Source organism: Struthio camelus, chromosome Z, assembly GCF_040807025.1.
Source record: "Struthio camelus isolate bStrCam1 chromosome Z, bStrCam1.hap1, whole genome shotgun sequence".
In the NCBI taxonomy this organism is placed as follows: domain Eukaryota; kingdom Metazoa; phylum Chordata; class Aves; order Struthioniformes; family Struthionidae; genus Struthio; species Struthio camelus.
In genome coordinates, this window is record NC_090982.1 from 64,011,992 (window position 1) to 64,037,052 (window position 25,061).

The 25,061-nt window shown below is 39.7% G+C and overlaps 1 protein-coding gene across 4 annotated transcripts; it reads right to left on the bottom strand.

Annotated features, from left to right (window-relative positions):
* On the bottom strand, positions 1-23,992 carry LOC138064590 (proton-coupled zinc antiporter SLC30A5). 4 transcript variants are annotated; one of them, XM_068927895.1, is made up of 16 exons: positions 23,293-23,990; positions 22,318-22,440; positions 21,170-21,236; positions 19,712-19,797; positions 18,180-18,267; positions 16,327-16,414; positions 14,977-15,053; positions 13,713-13,883; positions 12,819-13,107; positions 12,267-12,475; positions 9,720-9,877; positions 8,888-9,017; positions 7,142-7,367; positions 5,543-5,769; positions 3,990-4,118; positions 1-3,310 (listed from the first exon to the last, which is right to left on the bottom strand). In XM_068927895.1, exons 1-16 carry the CDS (start codon positions 23,883-23,885, stop codon positions 3,140-3,142), a joined length of 2,832 nt encoding a protein of 943 aa, XP_068783996.1. In that variant the 5' UTR covers positions 23,886-23,990; the 3' UTR covers positions 1-3,139. The 4 variants fall into 4 exon arrangements, with proteins under 4 accessions (XP_068783996.1, XP_068783998.1, XP_068783997.1 ...); XM_068927897.1 differs by lacking the exon at positions 23,293-23,990 and adding an exon at positions 22,721-22,926; XM_068927896.1 differs by having other exon boundaries at positions 2,964-3,500; positions 23,293-23,992.
* Between the last annotated feature and the right edge of the window lie 1,069 nt (positions 23,993-25,061).

A 25,061-nucleotide genomic window follows, 5' to 3' on the forward strand; every position in this document is an offset into this window, starting at 1 on the left:
TAAAATTAAAACAGCCTTGAAAAATAAATTTATTTTTTTTCTCAGTGTATATACACATATTGCGTGCTGCCAAATGTACAATTCGTAGCTGCAGTTTCAAAGATGAAACTGATTTAAAACAGAACTGTTTCATTGTAACTGTCTGCATACAGATCAAAGGACTAGAATAGGAACTTCCACACTGAAGTACTTATTAAAATATTCCAATTGGCCTATACTTGCGATTTGTACAACTGCCCAAACAGCACAGGTCTAATAGATCGCGGGGGGAAGCCTGAAGAAAGGCCTTTGGAGGATTACGGCCACCAGATGAGAGCTTCCGGGACGCTAACCGAAGGCAGCCTGTGCTTACTGTAGTGCTCTGCTCCTGTCAGGAGAACCAGGGTAACACTGTGCGCCTGTTGGGCAAAACCTGAAAAGCTGCGCAACATTTGTCAGGGTGCAGAGCAGCACATCATAGCTGATCCTCGCTGACAAAACACGATCATCTAACATGCTCCCAGCTACCCTAATTGGTTTTGGGTCCTATTGCCTGGGGCTGAACTGGGAAATCTGCATTGGCTTGGAGAAAGCTGTGACAAGTATTGAGGCTTAGCAATTATGTTAAAATAATTTGATTTAAAAAGAAAAATCACCACCCTTTTTATTTACCGACCAAGATGGGGCTAATGCTCAGTTTGGTGAGATACTGTCAGTTCTGCTTCAACCACCTCAAACATAAGTGGCAAACAAAAATATTAACTAAAGCTTTATTGTTTGAAAAAAAATGGTTTCATAAACTGAAAGATCTCTTATGAGTCAAGTATAATTGTAGCACTGTTATCCAACTGACCTGAGCCTCCTAGAGGTGGGAAGGTGCGAAAACTACTGCAAAAGGCATTAGTTTCCACTACAAATAATTTCCTGTTCCCAGGGCAACCCCCTACACCGTACATTGTACAAGCTGAATATGCAGTAAGATCAGCAGGTGAAGTAACATGCTTTCTTGTTCCCATACCGCTACTGAGATACTCTGCTGGTTCTGCAGTGCCAGCCTGGGAAAGGAGCTGCTAAGAAGGAACTTAAAACAATCAAGATTCAGAATAAGTCACTTGAAAGCAAGGCAACTTTTAGAAGCTTTCTGACAACAGTTTTTTCCAACCCCTTAAAGAAATCTGTCCTGCACTGCATAAATTTCAATACAGCACTAGGAGAAGAGAACGGAATGAAAACGCGTTTAACAGATCTCTAAGAAATTCTACAGATTGTATAAACAGTCTGATCACAAGAGTCAGAATTGCTAGAGAACATTTCAAAATGCATCTCTGTTGAATCTGATCTGATAAATAAGGTGACTCCTGCATCACTATACTGAGCTCCACTAGCATCAACTCAAGTATTTATTAAAACAACTCTGGCATCTATCCTGAATAACAGAACAAGAAAACAGTATGACAGAGTAAGACTAGTATGATATATGGAATGATGAAAGATATACTCATTCTTGCTAGTCACTGAATTGATAGCTGAATTAAAAGGAAAATACTTAAGGGTTTTCAAACAGGAAGAAGAAAAGACATGCACAGGAAGACAGATTAACAGATATAACGATAACTACCTCCAAAGACCTATGCTGTTTTTACCCAGTTAACAGGTTCTCCCTAAAGACGGAGATTTGTCTTCTCTGCAAGTATTTCGACCCCAACATGCACAATTCTTTCTCAAACGCTCCTCTTCTCTTTTCAGTCAAGAAGTCTCAGTTTCCAGTTTGCTTCAGCACCTTGCCAAAGTCCCAGACTGCTGGCGTAGCTCAGCGTTCTAAACCAGGAGTCAGTTGTCCCTTGGGCACTACACAGTGGCAAAATTAAGTGCAGTAGACGTGCTGTTGTATTATGGTACAGTTTGAGCTTTTTTTCTTTTCTTGTTTTTAAACCTAGATCAGGTTAACCCTGAATAGATAACCCTGTCATCTATTCAAATGGAAAGTCTCTTCTCTTTTTGCCTAGCTAGTCATTCAGCCGCTTAATCCGATAGCCGATCTTGAACAAGTCAAGAAAAAAAAAAAACAACTAACGAACAGCATTTTAGTAATCAGCAAGCCACAAGTAGTAACGATTGCATTGCCAGGTCACTCAGCTGCTCTCCAGTTACTCTCCTTAACCTATTTTCCATTGGAAGTTAATAGATTTTGGCACAATTGAAAGTTATGAAATACTTATCACAAAAAATCTGTAAATATGAACTCCATCCAATTAGCTGCTCTGTAGGGAGGAAAAAAACATGTAAGTGACAGAATATTCTGTCTTGAAGAGGTAAAGTTTAGCTGGATGAAAGAAAGTGGATGCTTACTGGTGAATTAATTTTAAGCATGAAGTATTGCATTTGCAGTTATTCATACAAAAAGTACAAAACAGTTATTTTACACAGTGGTTTTGACTAAGTCTGTCCAGGAATCTTAAATAAAAATAGTACAAGAAAAGAAAAGCATCTACGATTGTTATTTCTCCCAATTACTCGCTGTTAACATGAGTGGTGGATTTTTATCCTTAAAAATTGAGATAAATTTGAAATGGTAACATCTATTTGCTTTGATGCAGTAAAATTAAGTTTAGAAACTAGTTTTATATGCAGATGTAATATAAAAACTGTATATTTCCATTCCTATATAACAAAGTCTGCAAAAAAACCTTGACTTCATATTGTTTAATTTTTACTCCTCATAATAAACATGTATTTTTTTTTTTAATTCAAAGAGTCTTCAAGCTACGTTTGAATGAAAAAAATTTTTCAGTTGATTGTTTCTATTGCAACCTAAACTATTTCCATTTCCCATAGCAAAGGAAATAATCATGATGTTCCATACTTAAAAAGTATGGAATATATCTGTGCTCATCCACAAGTCGCAAGATTTCTGTTTAATAAACACCGAGTATTTAAGATTTCCATTATTTCCACATATACAGCAGATATTCTAGTCCATCTCATTTCCATTATAAAAGCATCTTGATCCAATCTTAATAAAGATATTATGCTTAAAAAATTCATATATATAGTACACTTGTTTCTGTACAGGTATGTGCAAGTTCTTGTGACAAAAAATACAAATATGGAATCCCAGAGCTTCCCTGGTTACGTCCCCCCTGGTGAACACAGCTTCATATCACATGATGTAAGTACCATCTTTGTAGTATTTCATGGATTCCAATTGCTGAGTCATTGCAAGGACATCCTGAAATCCTGTACTGAGGCCAGACATGTGTTGAAAATAGGCTTCCTTCTCCACTTGAACAGTTAGGTTGTTTACTCCAGCATCTTTAAGAATAGCTGTAACCTGAGTATTACAGTTAGTATGGTTAACATTAGTACTACACTTTATATATAACAATAACTTACAGTATTTTGAGGCTGAAATATTATAGATGAAAAAATTATCATCACAGAGAGTCAATTTTCTGGAAAGTCAGGATAAGCTTCAGAGGGCATGGCTTTGTGACTTCAGCATAACTGCTAATTCTCAGCACCTTGTATAAGGAAATGAACATCTTTTGTGTTTTAAGAAAGAAAAAAAGAAACCCAGGACAGATAGATCATATTAATAAACCTCTAATAAACCCATGACTAGCATCCAGATCTCCCCATTTCCCATTTAGTTCCTGCATTGCAGTACCAAACCAACCTACTCCTCCTTTTCTAAGAGCAGATGTACTGCCACTTTTAGCAGAACGTGGGGGGGGGGGTGAGGGAGAGATGGAGGTGGGGGGGGAGGGAACAGATGTATTTTTTGTTTTGGCAGAAGTTTTAGTAAACAACTTTTTATGTAAATAATCTCAGGAGAGCAGGCAAGGGGAAGGAAGTACAGCATTAGAAATCAGCTCTAAGACATTAACTAATAGCTACAAAAATAATCACAAACAGCCGCTTCACAGTTCAGTCTGTGAAAGAAATAGGGTTACAGAGTGAAGAAATGGAGAGGTAGCAGATGACTAGGGTCTAAAACCATTGCACCTCACCTGCTGTACAGTTCTCTGTTCCATCACATCTGACATCACTTGTACATGTATTGTACCTGCTACAACACTTGCAGAGTGACACCAAAAATGAGGATCTCTGTAGGATATGACTCCATCTATTTTTTGAATCTGCAAAGAAATTACATTACCAACAATTACTTTGAAGAACCTAGTCTAAACTTCTGTATGCATATGAGTATTGCTAGCAAATATTTCACAGGGAAACAAAGTTGCATAGCAAAGCATCTTTCCAGCTAAATTGTAGAAATATGTAGTACTGGGAGGCCGCTTTGCTACTGTCAAAAATAAGAGGTAAAAAAACAAACTAAATGAAAAGCCCTGCAGAGTGCAATGCTAAATAGGATGAGAGAAAAACTGATTTAGTGTACAGATCACAGTAACATCAATGGACAGACCAGAAGCAACTAGAAAGTTGCTTTGGGCATTTAATCATTTCCAAGGCATCTGTTACCTCAATATCCAGAATAAGCATCTACTTAGTTATCATAGCTAGACTTAATTCAGACACACGTCTTTCCCCCTAATTTAAGATGTTTTTAAAACTGATTTTATTGGTTTATGGTAATGTAGGTTTTTTTCATGCTTTTCCTATTACCTTTTAAGGACTTACTCTTCAATTGTTCTCAAAAAGTATTTTTTTCATAAGGCAGAATTACTTTCTGTCTTCTTTCATCAAAAGGTAAACCCCTAATCTGCAATGCACTTCCCCTTCACTACACAAGTCTCTTCTAACCAATTTCCACTTTTTATTCCTTGGGCAGACAAGAACTCATCTGCCCCTCTCCCAAATGACACGCAACATCAGGATAGTCTTCCTTGCCAACTCTCGTTGATGGCATCCTCAAAGAGCTCGTACTAGCTTTCTGACAGACAAGATCTCTGTACTGAGGTCTGCAATGGGATTCAGGGCAGGAACTTCAGATGAGCCAAGAACGAGGGCTAAATGCTGCTGTAAAGTGTACACCCTGGCACAGCAGACAGGAAGAGAAAAGACTACAGCTGTTTTTACAATTCCTTTTTCATTTTGCTTTTGCTACCTCACCCACTGTGAGTCAGCATGTCCAGCAAGATACAGGACAAATACGAAAACCTGCAATTACAGGCTCAAGATATAATCCTGTAGCCTGAACTGTATGCACAAAGTTGAAAAAGGGCCTGTTAGCTTTTGGGAATTACTATGCTACTTATTTTTTTTAGTATTAATTTGGTTTCCCACTTTGTTACCATATTTGTCTGAAATCATGAGCTATCCCCAAAGCAAAAGGCAGTATATGGTGCCAATGAGTAAAACCATTAGTTCCGGGGAAAAAAAAAGAAAAAAAAAACAACCCTTACGTCAGTACAACCCTTAATTCTCTCCGTTCTCTGCAAAATAGATTTTAGACAACATGAGACAAAAAGTTTTCTGAGGCAAAGGTAGCTGTCATGCTGAACTACTCGAGTTTAATGATTATTCAGTTACAAAATGATTATTAAAACAGTTATAACTTTGTATGTTTGCATATGAAAACACTTAAAACTGTGGTTCTGACCTTTTCTAAAGCAGCGTGCAGATCTTTCTCCTGTTCTGGAGGTATCCTCAGCAAAAGTACTTGACAGGCATCTTTCAACAGTGGGATAACACTGAGAAAAATCAACGTAGCAATAAAAAGAGAGCAGAGGGGATCAGCTATCAGCCATCCAAATTGCTGGATAAATATCGTGGATACGATAACGCCAACACTGCCAAGAGTATCTGCCAACACATGAAGAAATACACCTGGAAACAAAATACACTAGGTGATTAAGTTGAACATTTCTTTCTTAAAATGAAGTTTAGAAATATATTTCTATGTTCATTAGTGGAAACACTGGGGTTTATGGTACTAACTCTACATGCCTAACATGGTGCAAAAGTAAAAGAAAACAGTTGCTGTCCTAATGCTTTACTACAAATCAGTATAAATTACCATTTTTACTCTATACGCAATGATTTCGTCAGGCATTTGCCAGTTAAGCCAAACATGCAAATACAGTCTTAAATGTTGATGGGACTTGCAACATCTAGCATATGTGATAGAGGGATCAGGACTCACTGATGCTTAACAGAGGATAAAAAGATCATTGTAAATCCTTTGACCTGCTAATGTTGACAGATATGAATGTATCATTTGGATTTATACTCCAACTCTGTTCCAATTTAAGTAGATTGTCTATCAGCTGCTGCTAGGAATAATCCTTTATATTGCTTTAATGGCAACGTTCTCAGCGTACACTCAAAGGACACTGAAAAATAACCTCTAACCATTCGTGAGATTAGTGCTTCTTCAGTATCAGGATGTAAAAGAATGCTGAAACAGTAAGAGGATGAGCAGACTTTATAAAAATGCAAGACAACAGAAGAGTCGACTAAACTGCGACTGATGTAAAATAACCAATGAAATATGAGACTATAGCTAAAATGCTTAAGCTCTGAGAAGCTTACACAAAACACCTCATTCCTTTATTGATTTTAGTAAGTGAGATACTTGGTAAATATTTTGTAACCAGTAGGGAAAAAGATTTTATACATTGCCCTTCTCAGTTAGTTTCCCATTTTAGATGGGAAATATTCTTTTTCCAATCTAATCTTCTGAACCACAAACAGAAACATATTCTAGATTGCTGGTCTGCCTTGGTGGTTGTTCTTCTCATCCCTTCCCCCAGTGTTTTTGCAACCAGCTGTCACATGACACCTAAAAGTATGGTAATATCTTTATAGACAGAGACGTTGCACTTGCATTTGTAGGTGGAACTTAGAAGAAAGGACTTCCAAAGGTTTTCAATAGGGTTTATAACAACTGTGGAAAATTCCCCCCGCCCCCCTTATTTATCCTTAAGAATCACTAACACAAATACCACACAAATCTGAGAATCTGAGAAAGCAGTGCAAATAAGTTTTTTCAAATTATGTTTCTTATGTTTCTTCAAACCATTAATGAATTCATTAATGAATTAACAGTTTGAGAATTTCTTGTATGCCACATTAAAAGGTTGTCAGACCACCACTGGAGAAAGATTCTAAGCAGCATGTATAGTTCAGTTTAATTTTCAAAATCAAAGTCTGCTGAAGCCCAGGTTATGTTATTTATGATTCAGCAATCTGTACTTGCCTCTCATGTTGGTATTCATGCCTCCTCCAGAAGGCCCGTGGGAATGTCCATGGCTGTGCCCATGGTCACTGTGGGAATGGCCATGCCCATGGCTGTGGCCATGCCCGTGGTGAGAATGGCTGTGATCATGCGAGTGACAGGCTCCGCGAGAAGCCCCGTGGGAGTGTGCATGGCTAAAGGCACAGATACCGACAAGGTTTACTATGAGCCCTCCAACAGAAACTGGCTGCAAGAGAGAAAAAAATGCCCTTAACTTCAGCACATGTTCCTAGATGCTCAAGTTTATTTTCTAGAACAAGGTAATCTGAGACACTATACAGCTAGTTAAAACAAACTGTGGAAGCATTTTAGCATCAGTAGAAGGATTATTCTAATGTGGATTCCTCAGCAACAAAATTTCCTGTACAAGCTTGTTTTGAAGGAATTTTCTTCTCCTCTCAAAAAAAACAAAATCAAAAAACAAAAAACCCTGTTTCTCTCCATCCTCCCAAAAAACCCACCCAGTATCAACCACCAAAATGCAAAACCTATTATCAACACACTGGGATAAGGTAGCCACTTTACTTTTAGGAAGCAGTGATTGATTTTATTCGTTTCCAGAAAGAGACAAAATGGTTCACAGGAGCAAAGCAAAGTTTGTATTTTATCACTCATTTGCACAAAATGAAAAGATTATACAGGAACGATAACAACTGCTGCTTTATAGGGTGAGTCGCTCTTTTTATTTGTCTGCATATTTTTCTATCGCTCTCTCAAAAAAACTAGCAAAGTGCAAGAGAATAATTCCAGCTAATAAAGGAGTTCAGAGAGTCCAACTTGGGGCTATTACACCTTTCCTTGGATATACAGACAGAATTCATGTAGAAGCAGTAAAAAAACTCCACAGCCTGAGCCCTGCCAAAGGTGGGGGGAAACCCAATAGTGAGAACAACAAACATTAAAGATGGCAGGGGGGGAAGGAGGAAGGAATCCAGGCCTAGACTCCAGCAATGCATACGTCTAGTATTACCTACACAAAAATCTTTTCCTGTTACTGAAGAGAGCAAGACAGCACAAATTCATGCATTTAGGGGGAGAAAACAAGTGGAACTGAAAGTGTGAAAAATGAAGGGTTGGACTTGCAGAATTCCACGTTGTAAAGCAATGCGGGTGAAGGAAGTGAATGGCCGCATTTCGGAGGAACGGATATGGAGGCCTAAAAATTTTAGTGGAGTCCCTTAAGAGGCTGTGGAAGGTAGCAAGTCACAGGTGCAGTTAAGGTTGGCTACTGACCGCTCCATGATTGTTTATGTCACAGTAACACACACAGAATAACTTTCTGAGTTCTAGCTGATTTTTGAGGTATCTCAATTGCAGGTAAGTGCAAACGTATTTTTGCAATAATTGACATTGACACACCTAACAGCAGAAATTAAATTTAGTCTTGTACAGAATGATTATTTCCTTAGCACCTTTCACTATAGAAAGGTTGACATCTAAAAAGATTAGAGCTGTAACCTCCTTGGAAAAAAAAAGATCAATTTAACTTTTAAAATTAAATTAAATTCACTTCTATATGTTTCATGCTTTAAAACTAAATATGGTTTGGATTTTAAAATTGGAACATTGGAACTATATGCTAAAAAGTCAAAGTATAGTTTAGGTCTCTTAGGTAAGCAACTTAAGTCTCTCTCTTTTTTTTTTTTAAATGAACATAAACAAACCATTAAGTACAAAGCGACGTTCAAACCGAATGATAAAACTTACCGTTAACATATTTGTATCTATGTCTGGAGGATCTACCAGTCTGGCCACTGATTCCATGAAGACAAAGAAAGCAATTACCATTAGAAAGAGTCCATTAATAAATCCAGAGAGAATTTCTACACGCCCATACCTGAAAGCAAAACACATATATATACACACACATTTCAGAATGAAGAATAGCTACCTTGAACAAGTTTCAAAGTTATAATACATTTAATACAGCATTATGAACTTTGAGATTGTCCCCCCGCCTCCATGCCACAAAATCACGCGTTAATTTCTAGGTTCCATGTTTCTGCCCCAAGGTGGCTAGCTTGCAACTGCCCATGCACTAATAGTACAAAGCTTCAACAACGTAAATACTTCATTTAAAAATAATATATTAAGTATACATTGCACATTTAGGGCTTCAAACTACTACATGTCTATGGAATTTAGTCACACAATTTGAGAATTTCAGCGGAAGCAAAATCCCCGTGTCCCAACATTGATTTAAAACATGTATTTGTTCGACACACACACACACACATATATACAGAGAGAACTGCTAAATGACATTCATAGTGATAAAGTTTTATTTGTAGAGCTTAATGCTAATGAAGTGCTAAGACTTCAGAACACTTTTTTGCCTGGGGTAAGAGGGCACTGCTATCAACATGAATGGAAAAGAAAAGAGAAATAGTTTAAAAGAAAAAAAAAAAGAAAAAGAAAAACACCATGCAAGAAAGACGCATCATTAAAGCATCCTGAAAATATCCTTATAGCTGGACATTTTGAGAAGGAATAAGTAGAAAACTTTTCAGATAGTCCTTAAAAAAGTTAATATACATACCCATAGGAAAATATGCGAGTTGCTTTCCATCTTGTCATTAGAGCTGCAAAAAGCCCCATCACTAAAGCAGAACAATCAAAAAGCATGTGAAATCCATCAGAAATAAGACCAAGGCTATTGGTCCACACTCCATAGAAAAGCTCCACAAAAGTGAACGCCTAAAATGAAAAAAGGTTTGAGTTCTTCTCTGAGGATTACATTCTAATTGAATGTCTTGGTAGTTGCCATGAAGCTCTTTCAAAGGACACTTGCTAGCTTTCAAAGGTATTGTTCAAAATATTTCTAAACCATTTTCTTCTTCCTCCAAACCAAATTGGTAATATATTCCAAGTACATAATGAGACATTCAATGAGACATTTTTGAACCAACCCCCCCCAAAGCCTTAGACCTGAAAAAACAACCTGCTACAACAGAAAACCCATATTTTCATTTAGGACTGCAAATAGCACTGTGCAGTGTAAGCATTCTGTTACTAGATACTTGTAGTGACCCTAACCAGGAAACCAGTGTGCACTGAAAAATTAGTGACCCACGTAACAGTTAGTTTGAGCAGGCACAGGCCTGTGCTGTGCTATGCTGCACATACAGTTGAGCCTTCAGGCCTGTGTTGTACTGCACACAACCCTTGGCCGCCGGATAAACTTAGCTGGCTATTTGTAATGAGGGAGCCTGTAGGCAGCTCCCACCTGGTACTTGTGATTACACCACCTGCCTGTCCTTGTCTTTATCTAAAAGTCCAGCAACAATTTCTCATGGGAACATCCTTTTCGTTTGACAGTAGAAATTAATAGCATTGTTTTTTATTAAGAAAATCCTATGAGAGCTTAAAAGGCCAAAATGGAATAACCTTTCGATGACTAGATCCGCCTGGCATGCTGCGCCCTGATGGGTACTGCGCAACTTGAGGTTCCTAGTCCCTGAAGGGATGTGAGATTATCCATATTAATCCTCTTTTTTCTGATAGTGTCAGCTCTAATAAATGGAATTTTATGAGATTCTTTACAGAATCTGAGTGCCTTTCTTACGGAGACCTTAACAAACCAGCACCTCCTGGTGCAAAGCAACAATGTAACAACTCTGACTATATCTATTACTAGCATAAAAGCAACACTATCTATACAACTATGTCACTTACACTGTCTACAGAAACAATCAATTAGGAAGGGCAAAACTGGTGTAATTATCACAGCTACTTGGAAGCCTGGAAGTCATTACTTACAGGCTCATTTTTAAAAGCCTCTGTAAATCGTTAAATGAAGAAAAAAAGATCTAGTTGAGCTAAAAAAAAAAAAAACACCAAAAAACCTAACCCCTAAAGATGAGAGATTTTTATCTCCTACAAAATACAAACACCTTTTCCATGATTTTTAAGTATACATCCTGTCAAGTTATAAATACTTAAAAGAAGGTAGTTGCTCTTCACTTGTTACACTAGCCTAAGCACTCTATGCGGACAGATATAATATCAAATTATCAAGAGAGATAGAATATCAAATAATTGCTCACATCAGCAGGGTAGCTGAAATAATTAGTAATTTAGAAATGCCAACAACTGACCAAATTAATTGTTGTCAATAATGTATTCCTCTGATTTATTTGCATAGGAAAGTTCAATATTGTCTTATCTAATAATGATTTTGGAGCCCTCAAAAAAGCAAGCACTGTTTACAGCAAATTCACACATTATATCCAAATGACTATCAATTCTGCTATGGATCATGAATCAGCGAGAAGGGTTCAGAAAGTCATTTTATTAAAATGCAGTTAAAGTTATTTCCAGTTATTATTTAACAGCTTGTTCTGGAAAAAAATGTCTTCGCTGATTAGTTGACTGTTTAAATCTTAGTAATTAGTTTTGAGAAGGGTATGCAAGGAAACATTTTAATACATATTTCTTCCAGTATGTTTTAATTATTCTTTATTAATTGATCTGCCTATCAACTTAAACTTTCCTTTCTTCCTTCCCATCTTTCAGTTTCCATAATGCAATTCTGTAAGTTATAACAGACACTTCAAGTTTTTCTCCCCTATTTTCTTGGAAAATTACTATAAGAGCCTATCAGTTTTGCTTGCTGCATGATCTTTTTCCTATTTGAGAGAGAGAGAGAGAGAGAGAGAAAGAAAGAAAGAGAAAGAGAAGCTAGAAATAAAAGGCTATTCCAAAAATGACACTACTCAATCCCACTGTACTGTTTTGTTTTCCCCATCCTTGAAGGCCTCACTAGTTTCAGGTTATCTGCTGGTAAACATTGAGATTCCTCAATCTTGAGTGAGACCCTACTGTTCTAATCATTATACGAGTATTTACTTACGGGTATAGGAGTTACACATAAAATCAGCATCCCCTTGTGACAACAAATCAATCAGCCCTGCCACTTACAGTAAGATTGGCATAAGAATCTCCTGTTTTAAGATTCCATTTAGTGAGACTACTGTATCAAGGGTCACTTAAAAAACAAACAAACAAACAAACAAACATGGGAAATTTTAGAGCCACTCTTCTTACTGCGCTATGCAATTAGGTTTGGAAGAAAGCATGCACTTACCAGATTTAGGCACAAGAAGTAGAAGATCTGTCTGGAATCATATTCCTCAAGGATTTGTTTCAGTGACTCTTTAATAAACCGGGGTAGTGACTGAGAGCTCTGCTGCAATGCATCACCCATGAAGTTATACAGAGGAGTGCCTTCAGGGGAATAGCCAATAAGGGTGCCTTTCTGCCCTTTCCTGGAGGGGGAGGACAGGATATTGGCAGCTGCAAGGAAACGTATTGAAGTTTTTGTCCTGTTTCTAAGCTTCACAGCAATTTTATAATGCAAGTGTTCAAAGCTTACATGTAATATTAAGGCAGCAAAGTGATTATCAACCTCATCTGGAGGTTTACCATTAGATTAGATCCTCACTTCCACAGGGAAACAGATCTGATCTATTCCTTTTTTGTAGGCAGCAAAACAGAACAGAAGTTGCATGCCCACCTATTCAAAGAAATCCATAAAAACTCATTCAAAAGAATTTTGACCAGAGTCATTTTCTGAATGGGTTCCCAGTAATATGGGCAAATTTAACATATTTATTAAAAGATAAATAAGAATACGTACATAAAATGAAGAAAACGGCACTCACTACCACTCCTCCAGAAAGGACGTGCTCTGTGCTTTCATGGTATGGTGGCTTGTTCATAGCTCGAAGCTGGTCTGTTATTGGATGTGTCCAAAAATTGCCAAAAAGCAGTGCACTAATGAAAATGAGAAAGGATCCATATCGAGCACACTTGGAAGCTTCCATCTTGACAGAGCATATAGACTCCACGTAGAAATCCAAGATCACAACAAAAAAGATGACTGTTATGAAAGGTATGATGAGGGAAGACCAGGACTCCACTTTACTCTGCAACAAAAAACATATTTCAAACAGGATTGTTCACCATTAGATCAGTTGTATATGCAGCATTAAATCTAGTGCACTTTCGTTATAAATACTTTCAACAGTACATCAGCACAAATACTGCTATTCAAAATAATTTAATATTTTTAATCAGAGAAAAATCAACATTCAGACTATAGAAAGATACATATAACTAAGGAGCACTGCAGTAGCTTATTTCAAATGCTTTCATTTGCTTAAAAGAAATATATCTGCATTGGTTTACTCTCCCTAAGCAGGAAGGCATAATGAACGTGTCTTTAAATTACAATATATATTCCTCAGGAAAAAAGAGTCCTGTATTTATACGATCATTAATCCTCGTGCAACGTTAGTCAAAGAATCCAAAATATAATGTCTGAAGCTAGAAAGAGGAAATAAAGTTACCATGCAAAGATGCGCACCAAATACAGAAAAGCAATTTCAAACGCAGAGCTTATTAGAAAAGCAAAGATCACAACTCTTGGTAGTCTTAAAGATGTTCTAAAGGAAAGATTTAAGTTGTTCTTCACAAGCCAAAACATTACAGAAAATGAGTTATGTTTGCTAATGTGTACTTGCTGTATTACCTCTGTTGTCAGAGAGAGGACGATGACCCATGGGCACAACAGAAGGACGGAAACAAGATGAGACAAAGCTTGTAGACGCTTGGCTCCACCTACATCTACAGAGAGCTTTCGGGAAGCCATGTGAAAACCAACCTTGCAACACAATGCCAGTACCAGAAGCAGCACTCCTCCCTGGAAACGAAGGCATCCTATTAGCATTTCTTATGAGCTAAATACCTCACTCCAAAAAACCCTAATACTTACATTTAAAAAAAATAACAACACACTTTCCTTATCAACAAAAAGCAAAGACAAGAGTATTTTCTTTGGTTAAAAACAGCAATACAGCAGACATGCTTATGCTTCAGCGCTATTTGTAATAGTCTACTATGACTTGAAGCTTAAAACTCTCAATAATATTAACTGGCATACATGGTAACTGCCAGAAAAGGGAAAAAGACAAGTCACACAGAACTCTGTTTCCAATCTTCTACTAAAAACAGTGTTGAAAGCCTATGTTAAGCTCAAAAATGTCATGTCACTTCAGCCTTTCTCTAATACTTTCACAACCTTTTCATTCGCTTACCTTTATACATACCCTCAGATACTACTTTGCAACATTTTCATTCAAAATTTTTCCATACATGAATCACAAGACACTCCACACACAGAAACAGCCTCCTGTCACTCTTAGATCACACTTGCTCTGTGCATAGTTAACCAGGATCTCACTCAAATATCTAACTTATTTTCACATTAATATCTGTAGCAGCTGAGAAAGTGTGTTTTTTTTTTTCTCCTCATTTCAGTCCCCAATACACTCACTTTAGCAACAAGACTAACTTAACAGACAAGCTCAAACACCCACATCAATCACACACAGTAAGATTCTGATACTAAGTTACTCATCCCATCAACTATAATGGGCTTGCACTATTGAGACACAGAAGTACCAGAATCTTTGCCTTCAAATACAGGCCCCTAATGTAAAGCAAAGACTGGGAAAGAATAAAGCAGCAGCAACAAAACATTGTTTATTGTACGGTTTGGCTTGCTATGCATTTCAGTTGATTCCCAGTTTGGGTTTAGCTAAAATTGAAGTGGTTCTTATCCAATAAAGATGTAAAAATCACAGTGCTGGCTCTATTTGGGGTATATGGCGTATGTTGAACTTTCTTGTTGGTTCTGATTCAGCTTGGCTTAACTCCCCACTCTGAGCCGGTGGAATTCCTACCAATAAAACTTGGATAAATAACGGCCAACTAAAATACAAGAAGTTATTTACCTTGTGATCTGCAACACCCAGGAAAGCAATGATTGTATACAGAACATGGGTAAGAGCACTGTCATGGTGCCCTTCAGCTAAATAAAAAAAATTAAGGAAGAATTTTATTTTGATTTTTTTTTTTTTAAACCGAAGAACAGATACAGGTAGCAGAAGACCACAGAACTAAAGTTCAGAGAGGAAGAAAATATTTCCACAACACATAAATATTAAAAGTATTTGAAAAAATTAAGTATTTTAAAATCTTAAGGGAGAATCTCTTCAAATAGCGCATAGAAGATAGTCATGATACATGACTTTACTTTAATTCAGGCAACTAGACGTAGAAGAATAAATTCAATAGCATTAAAAGCTAGATTCATTTTCACTAAAAGCATTATAGCAGTGAAGTATCTAAAATGTGATCATTTATTCTGGGTTTATAAATATTTAAACTTTAGAAAGTTAGACTAATTAACAAGCGCAATCCAGCAAATATTGAAGCAATGATAGCTTCTCAGAAATCAACTAGAGAGCACTTTAACAATGAATTTACTCACTGAAAACTCAGTTGATTAATCAAAGTTATTTCTGAATATAACACCTGCATCTGCAATTCCATGCTCTTTTCATCCTTGAGAAGTTTACCTTCACCTTGCTATCAGCTATGGGCTTTGGTGTTACTGTTCATCCTTAGATGCACCACTTTTTTTCCAATATACCTAACTATGAGAAGACCTTTTGGAAAGTTACTTCTGAACAACTTCCAGTTTACTCATTGGCTTAAGAAGCAAGTTAGTCAGCTTCCATTTGCAGTTCAGACTCCATTGTTGCTGAAGCTATTGCAGGCTATTTCACATCACTTTTCAGACTAGCGGCTGAACTGAGACAACTACCATATTAATAAGAGCACAAAACTATCTTTCTGGATATACCAGAAAGATTGCCAGCCAGACCAGCTAACCATTTACTGAAGACATTAGGCAATAGTCATTATTTCTAGAATTTCTCCAAGAAGAAAGCTGACCAAGAACGCTTCTAGCGATCCTAAGTGGTCTGATATGAGCAAACAGGGAAGGGTTCTATAACTACCACTTAACTTAGAACACAGTTATAGATTTTATCACGAAAGTAACCAGTGCCATTCAATTGGCTATAAATATCAGGAGTTTTTAGATATAGGAGTAAAATCTTACGGTGTAGCAGTCTTGCAAGTGAGGATTCCTCTCAAGGAAAATATATGCATATTTAACTCCGTGCATTCAACTTAGCACTCTGTTCTCCCTGCTCCTGTACTCATAAACACAACACTTTTGACAGATGTTGTCATTTAAGATTTTTATTCTCCCCACACATAACAAGAAAGGATACGATGTTCTGCTATTTTAGCCATGAGATCATCATTATCAAAAAGCAATAAGCAGATGACAGCTATGATGAAAAAAGCAGCCCCTCTTGTCTGGAAAAAACAAAACATTTTGATGGCATGCTGTAATTGATCAGCGTTAAAGATTCCAGGAAGAGAGTTCCCTCCTTCCTGATCAAGGTAAGCATGTTTCGGTTGAATAAGAGAAACAAAAGAAAAAAACATTTCTGGAAAAAGTGACCTTGACAATATGATTTTATACTAATTTAAAGTTTTCAGATTTGCCAGGTAAGTTGGGGCAAACCACCACTGCAACGAGTTAGGAGACTGTATGTTATGAAGTCTCCTGTGTGTTAAGGAGTTTCCTTCTTCATGGTGTACCTCTGCCAGAACACACAGATAGCTGCTTCAGCCTGATGGTTTAATACTTGGTGGTATCAAGGGGCTATAAACAAGTCTCAGCTTAAGAGTGGCGCAAGTGTCAAATTTTGTCCAATGGGAGGCAATGGCTAGAGCACTGTGCAAATGCTCCGAGGAAGCAGAGTTCTTCAGTGCTGTCCTGCAGGAAAGGAAGAGGGAGCCCAGCTCCCTGTGCTTTCACCACTCTGACTTAGAATATCACAATTTTCATATTTACCATCTTCACAAAACGCTGAGATCTACAGCTAAAAACTATAGTTGCGATAATTTATCTGAAGTCGAATACAGCTACCACACTCTTGTTTCAGAAAGTCAGCTGACCTCCCTTTAGCTTTTAGATGACTTCACAAAGCTTAAACATTCAGAAGGTACGGTTATCATTCCCTCCTTTTGGCCTTACTAGATGTGCAGCTTAGCTAGCAAGTGTAAGCTGCTAAGATACAGATTGACAAAGAACCTCTTCAAAGTCCTACATTTATTGTTTGAGCATCTGGTTGGAAATAGATATCTTCTACATAGTTTTATGTGGGAGGCCCTGAACATTTTTTTTTGTTAGAGCATCAGAAAGAGTGGAGGATTTTGCCACTCACTTTGTTCTAAGTCCAGTTTACAAGTGGTTAGGGCATTCCAACAGAAGCTACAATACAGAGATTTTCAAAAAACCTGGGGCAGCACCAAAGATAGACTGCCTCTTACACAGCAATACTCTAGTCTCTGGTATATGATATCTTAAGGTAGCTTCCTTCAACTATTACTATTTTTGAGTGAAAGTGGCCATGGCTCCTAGGTGCTGGGATGAGCTCACTACCTTTAGGGCTCATTAGGCAGAATTAGAGAATATCTATAAAACTGAACATGTAATGGGACTCAGGTAAAGGATGCCTCATATATAGATCTCTGATTAAGTGCAAGATTTGGGCCAAGAATTCAGCAGAGACAGGCTCAGGCAGAACTTAATCAGAGAACTCTCTGGCAGAAAAAAAAAGTGTATGTATGTGGAAAGCCACAGAACACTGAAGAGTCTAGGCAAGAATCTGGAGGCTTCAGTCCTGGACTTTAGTGCCTCAAGGCCAAGACCACTTCAGGTACGTACATCCTTCTGTCAACTTGAACCCAAAATCCCTGTACAAAGAATGCTGAAGCACAAAAAACCCCCCCAAAGAACAAGAACACCCACATTCAAGGTTTTTTTCTGCCTACAAACAAAAAAACCCTTCTCACATGTCTGTCATGGATCTTAAACAGCTTCACCTACTCCTTCTCCCTCAGAGTATGCCATCTTTCTTATTTCAAATAGTACATCTTGTAACTTCATCACTTCCTAAACTAAAAATTGCAGTTTTTATAAATGTAGGTCTGAAATACTGTTTGTTCTGGGTAAAGATACTTGTACTTATAGCATACAACAGCTTTTACTTATGTCAGTATATATATTTACCTTTGCTGGTCCTCCACCTGAGCTTGTGAACAGAACACTAAGGAGTGATAGCACAACCACATCACTGTGCTCAAACAGCAACAACGTCCTATTAAAAAAAAAAAAAGAAAAGAAAAGATAGACATAAGCACTTATGCCCATTTACAAGGATGTTGCTGCACAAACTTAATATATATTATTTTACCTAAAATTCAGTGAAATGGAAATCAGAGATTTAACTTGCATTTTCTACAGGAAGTTTAAAATATTTGAAAGAATAACTGCAAATCCAAAGCTTCCAACAGAAATAGATCTTGCTGGTGACAGCCAGACACGTCACAAAGAGAATGCCCTAGGCTCAAGTAACAGATTACAGTTACTCATTTATGGATTACTTTAAATTGTAATCTCTTTATGTACCACAAGATGATAACTTTCTCAAGGTGAAATTAATATTCCCATGACAATACCACCTGTAAACCAAAGTTTCTACTTTCTGGCTCCCCCAGAAAAGAAGCCCTGTTCTGCTACATTACATTCTGCCTATTGAGGTGTTGATGGTCCAGTAGTTTATGCACCCTCAGAACCTCCTAATGGCTAAAACTGTGAATTTCTGACTTGCATGCTGTCTCCTCCAGGTAGCAATGACCAACCGACAAGCTGTATTGACAGCTTTCCAGAGCAGAACACAGAAGTAACAATCTCTGTCAAGTTTACTAAACGCTTCTGCCATTCTCTTCACTATAGCAATACAAGCCTACTAGGGACTGTGTCACAGGTTCTGTTTGTGAGACTATCAGCAGTCAGAAAGATACTACAGCACTTCTTAAAGAAGTCTTCTTATACTTAGGTATGCCTTCTCCTGTGCCAAAGATAAAGTTTTGATTTGAAAAAACGCATCATTTAAGGCTCTACTTACATTCTCTCACTTTTCTAAACTGTTAACCTTCGTTTTTGCTACTCTATCATTATTCTTTTGTTGTTATGATAAAATTCAGTCAGCCTTGCTAACAAATACCACAAGTGATTTTACTTGGAGTATTTGCACAAATGCTACTCAATTGCAACACAGCAGAGGCAAAAGATCAGAGACCAAAACAAGGTCCTGCAACAAATGAGGAAATGAATTCTAGTCACCTGACACAGTAATGCACACTGCTATCACTAGCTGCCAACTCATGGATTTCAAACAGTTAAGTAAACAAGTGTGACTATAGAGATGAGACTAGGGAAACAATGAAAACCACAGTCAGCACATTAGGCAGTAATCTTATTGAATCAGTCATATCAATAATTTAAGCACTATCAAGAACGTCACTGGCATCTTGGCAAAGAAAGGATGAGGAGAATAATAAGATCTTTCTATGTAGTTCTTTCCAAGTAGAACAGCATTCACAGGAAAAAGCACAAATGCCATTTTAAAATTCAAAAACGCAAGCAAGTGGCTGGCATCACGGGCTGACAGATACAAAATGAAAAACAACAGGCAACACAGGGACAGGTCACAAAAATTAGCTTAAAAAGATAAAGCATTATTTACCATACACATTTACCTTAGTGGTCCACAAAGAGTAAGGCCAAAAAACCACAAGAGTGAAATGATACATCCCACAACGGCATGCTTAAAAATTTTGATCCACTGCAAGAGAAAGATATTTCATTAACGTTTTCTCCAGTTTCAAAATAAACATCCTGTTGTTAACATTCTTTTAGAACAGTGGCTCCTGAACTGGAGAGGAAAACATGCCCTGCAAAGTCTGCAGCATTTTGAGTACGATTATCCCCCTCTTGCCTACTTTGCCAAGTAGGTTAAGTTTGTTTGGACAAAATAAAAATCAGAGTTTTTTCTTCTTCTTTCCTATCAGGTTCTATGCACTAGGCTCTATAGTATGGTTTGGGATCTCTTTAAAAAAAAAAAAAAACCACAAACAACCCCCAGCCTTTTAGACAGGCAAATGATCACAGTTCTTCAGTCTCTACGACAAACTGTTTATTTTGTAATATATTGTATGTAGCTGATAAATACGCACAATGCTAGCTAAAACATCCAAGATAAAGAGACTAAGACCTTAAATCTCCAAATATTTATGCGTGTGTTTAATTCTTTCCGCAGGAAGTAATTTGTAATATAACTGGGACTATTCAATACATGGCAAACTTTAAATGCAAGTTTTTGAAGAGTTAACCTTTGGAAATACATTTAAGACGACAAGGTGCCTACAACAAATATCACACCTTCAAAATCTAGAATTTAAAACTTTCTAGCAAAACCAAAAGCCTAAACAGACATATTTTTCTGAATTCAAATCAAAGATGCGATTTATTTCCATTCACACTTTAAAGCTCTGCCAAAACATCAAACATACAAGCAGCTAACACTGGGAACGTTCCGAGGCCGTCCTTCAGATTCTCCCTACTTAGCATGCACAATGGTTGCTCTTATCAGTGTACGTATAAAGTTTTTGTGCACACAACTGCACATAAACACGATAAACAGGGAACAGGTGAAAGAAGAGAAAGGTTATTTCTTTCAAATAGCAGGGTCCCATTCAAGCCCAAGTCTGACTTCTCTGCAGACTGGAATCTCAACACAGGTCTGAAGATCAATTAGGCTGGGCCCTCAATACAACGCAGCATGCAAAAGAAGTTTCTCATGAAGGAGGCACAACTGGAGCACTTCTGCATTCTGACAGTCCAGAATTTGCCATTTTGGAATTGTTGAATAGACAGAAAAAGCTCCTTTTCGAAATCCTATTCTCAAAACAGATGCTTGTGGGGAATCAGAGACCAACCTTTTCACCACACTGTCAACTATTTGCATGACAGCTGACAAACCTAAAAACGCAGATCATTTTTTACAGCATAATTAGTTAAACACTTCTGGAAATTGCAGCCATGTTTTCCAAAGGGATTAACCTTTTCCCCCACTTTCTGAGCAATTTCTGGTAAGAGCCATGTCATCAAGAACATCCACAAAGATGTGAATGACTATTACATATATGTCAACTCACTTGACGCTTCGTTACCACTTTTCCAGAAGAAAATGGTTTTTGAAACAAAACCATAAAAAATGCAGACCTGTTAAAAGGAGAAGATTTTCTCTGTTAGTATGTTAGCAAACAGCTTTTTATTCAGATCAGCTCTAAGTAACTAAGTCCTTCCCTTCTCACATCAGGTTCAATTTACAAAACAGCTACCTCTATGTTTTCCACTAAAAGACAACACTGATCACACTCACTATTTGTATTCTCCCTACTACTTTACTTATATCAAGTATCAATTAAAAAGTTCACGTAGGTGAATTTCAGTTCTGGTCAATTTTACACAGAAATTCTTCAGAAAATAGCCAGTCAGAGTTTTTTGCATGATTTACAAAGACCAAAATAACTGATCTCCTCAGATAGAAAAGTCCTGAGGAGAAACGCGGTTACAATACTAATACTACATTTTAACTGGCGAGATAGATATACCCTAAAGCTTCTCCATATACGGAACACTGAATACACAGTCTTGCTAGAAATGGCATGAAAGAACATGTTCCTTTCTCAACTATGACCAAGGACAAGTGAAAGGGAGAAAAAGCTATGGTGTTTAGGAACACTCAAGTGAGAAGCCTAGAAATGTAAACAAAAATTTAAATGAATGGGAAGAATGTGATAGACAACTCTGCCAAGTTTATTACAGAAACGCCTTCCACAATGCATCAGCTGAACGTGAAGCACGACTGTGTCTGCCTGCTGGCAAACGCTGATGTTGTAATACCTGATATTAGTTTCTACACTTTAGTTGCCAATCAGGGAAAGATGGCAGTTGAAGCTCACAGGAACTACAGAAATGTAAATGATAAAGAAGAAAACTTGTCTTCTATAATTTTCATAAGAAAATTTGGACACAGCTGAGCTTCCTGTGCTCAGAACTGCCACAGCATCATCTACTCAAAATAGCACAGACTTTGAAGTTTCTGAAATTATAGCGAGCACGCGTAAGAAGCAAAAACACTGGGATCAGAACATTTAATGAATCCACCACCACGCCTTTTCCTCCCCAACTAATCTAAACAAAATATAATGCAAAGTATACGTTTGACACAGACAAAAAATTACACAGACAAAAGAGGCTGCAAGTGGAGCATACACGGCTTCGCCATAAGCGCACTCACCCCAGCTTTACTACAAAGATAAACTGTACAAGGTGGACCACTTTCAGAAGATCATAAGCTTCAAACAGCCCCAAGGCCTTTAAAAGCTTGGTGAAGCACAGCAACACAATATACCGAGTCAGCCTGCAAAAGGGAAGACAACAGGCACCTTGAGCGACCGCGCCCATTTAACCCCGCTCTGGGCTGCCGACCCGCGCAGGGAAGGGGCGCACGGCGGGGCGAAGGCACCCTCCCGCCTCCCCGGCACCGCGGGCCCTAGCGGACCGCGCAAAGGCCGCCCCGCTCCCAGCGCCTCGGCAGGGCCGAGGGCAGCGCCCACGGCGGCGGAGGGGGAGGACGGGACCGGGACCCCCCTCCCCCCGCGCGGGGCTGGGCCGAGGCCCCCTCCCCCCGCGGCCGTTACCGGGCGCTGGGCACATCCACGGGCCCCAGCACGCCGCCGGCGGCCAAGGCCTGGCCGCTGTACTTCTCCTCCATGCCGGGGCCGGGGGAGCGGGCCCGGGCGCGGGGGGGCCCTCAGGAGCCGCCGAGGCCGCCTCCCCCGCCGCGGGGGCGCCTCATCCTTCTCCGCTAGGCAGGCGCGGTTTGGGCGGGGGGAGAGGGGGAGAGGAGGACCCGCCGCCGCCGCCGCCGCCGCCGCCGCCGCCGCCGCCGCCGCCGCCGCCGCCGCCGCCGCCTCGCGCGCGCACCCCGGCGCAGGCGCGCAGGCGCCTAGAGCGGAAGGGGCGGGCACAAGGGATGCGCCACGTCCGCAGCCGCCGGAACGGCTCACTGCCGCGCCGGGGGGGGGGGGGCGGTGGGATGGCTCCTCCCCCCCTCCGCCGCCGGCCCGGTGGTGGCCCCCAGCGGGAGGGCGGCGCGGAGGGCCCGGCCCGGCCTGCGCCGCGGCGGAGGCCTGCCCGGCGCGCTGCCCGCGGGAGGGCCGCGCCGCCTGCCCGGCCGGCCGGGGTTCGGCTTCTGCGTCCTGCCCGTTACCTTGGGCCGTTGTGGTCAGTTGTTATCCGTGCAAGCGCTAGTTGGCCACTGGGGCTTTCTTGGCCCTTGCCGCACGCTGGGTGCGGTCCGGTAGCCGCTGCGACCCGGTTCTTCAGAACGAGACGAGGAGAAGGTGCCGCCCGTCCCTCGTGCGCCGCCCTGCCCGCCTTCCTCCGGCCGCTGCCGCCGCAGCCCCTGCTCGGGGCGCCCGGGGCCGCACGCTTCGGCCTGCAGCGCGCGGCCTGCGCGCCGGCCGCCCCGCAGGGCTGCCACGCTGGCAGGGCCTTCTCAGAGCCGGCCGGGAGGGCAGCGTGCAGCACACGGCGAGTTCCGGCGCTGCCTTCTAGCCGGCACGTTCCCTGCTGCTTGGGAGCTTGGCAGCTGCAAAGATTTTTACAGGATTCTTCGTTTTTGTTCCTAGATCCAGCCTTACTGCAGCTTTTGTGTACTGAGTAAAAGTGTAAGCTGATCCCTGGTAGATACAGTATAACTTGCGCAAAACTTTTCGCTTTAGTTTGGAGGAAAGGATGATTTTTGGTCTGTACTGAAGGGAGCAGCTCGGAGAAATCAGAGGGCAAATAAATGGCTCCCATGTTCTGCGTACAGGCTGGCGGGGAACAAATCAGCAAGAGCCACAGATCTTTGCCTCAGTTGTCTGCCACAGTCGGTCTACATGAGGAAAAAAGGTTTTGGTGGAGAAGCTGCCTTTGAATCTCAAAGTTAATGCCCTAAATAGGTTTTAAATATCAAAGAGGAAACGCTTCCAAGAAGTACTGCTAGTAGCAATGAGAAGAATTTCTAGAATGATTAATCTGTTGAAAGTACAGCTATGTGAAACTAAACACTAGATCAAGAGTTCCCCTTTCCTTTGTCTGCAAGATTAGCCATTTGATTTAAATATATTAATCAAAAAGGTTTCATCCTCTATCTAGCTCATTTTTTCAAGTATCCTTCACAATGGAGGGCTAGAAATAGCTAGAGATAGTCTGTCTCCAGCAGTACAGCTTAAGTAATATTAGGTGAAATTAAAATAGCAGACAACAATTAATAGTCATTCCTGCAATAATGATGGAGGATCTCATGTCAGCCTTAGACCAGCTGAAGGATTAGACCAAGTTCTTTGGGCTATGGTCTTGCCGGGTGGGATTCAGCTGCCTGTACAGAGGCATCTGCCATTTGCCATCAGCCCTCCCTAAAGCATCTTGATTGGGCTTCAACTGCTGGTCAAGCAAGACACGGGTTCACTCCCATGGGTTCTGTGTTATATCTGCTGTTTCCACGTGTATGTCTTGGTTACATAAGGCATTTCTAGTGACACTGGATTAAACATAGTCCCTTTGTTTACAGGACAGCATTGAGTGCTGAAGGTCAAGTTCCTATTTTCTTGCTGTGAAAATATATGTCCTTTGCCTTACAGTAAGTTGTACTGTAGGGCCAACCATGTGATTCTTAAGGGAACTGCAATTTAAAAGTCAAGATCATCATTCCCAGCTCTTGACATTTCAGCCTCTAAAATCTCAGCTTCAGATTTAAAGATCTCTGATGCACTTTTTGCTTGTGAAACCATTATAGGGCTGTTTCTTCAGCTGTGTACTAAGTCACTTCTCAGGATTTTCTGGTAATGGGCAGGAAGGTGGGCAGTTCTCCATAGCCCTGAGTTTGGATATTTATCCATATTTATTTGTCTGTGATGCCCGGTGAGTTTCACCCAACCTCCAGCATAACAATACAGTCTCTGCACAGGGGGTCACTTCTCCCACAGATGAAAC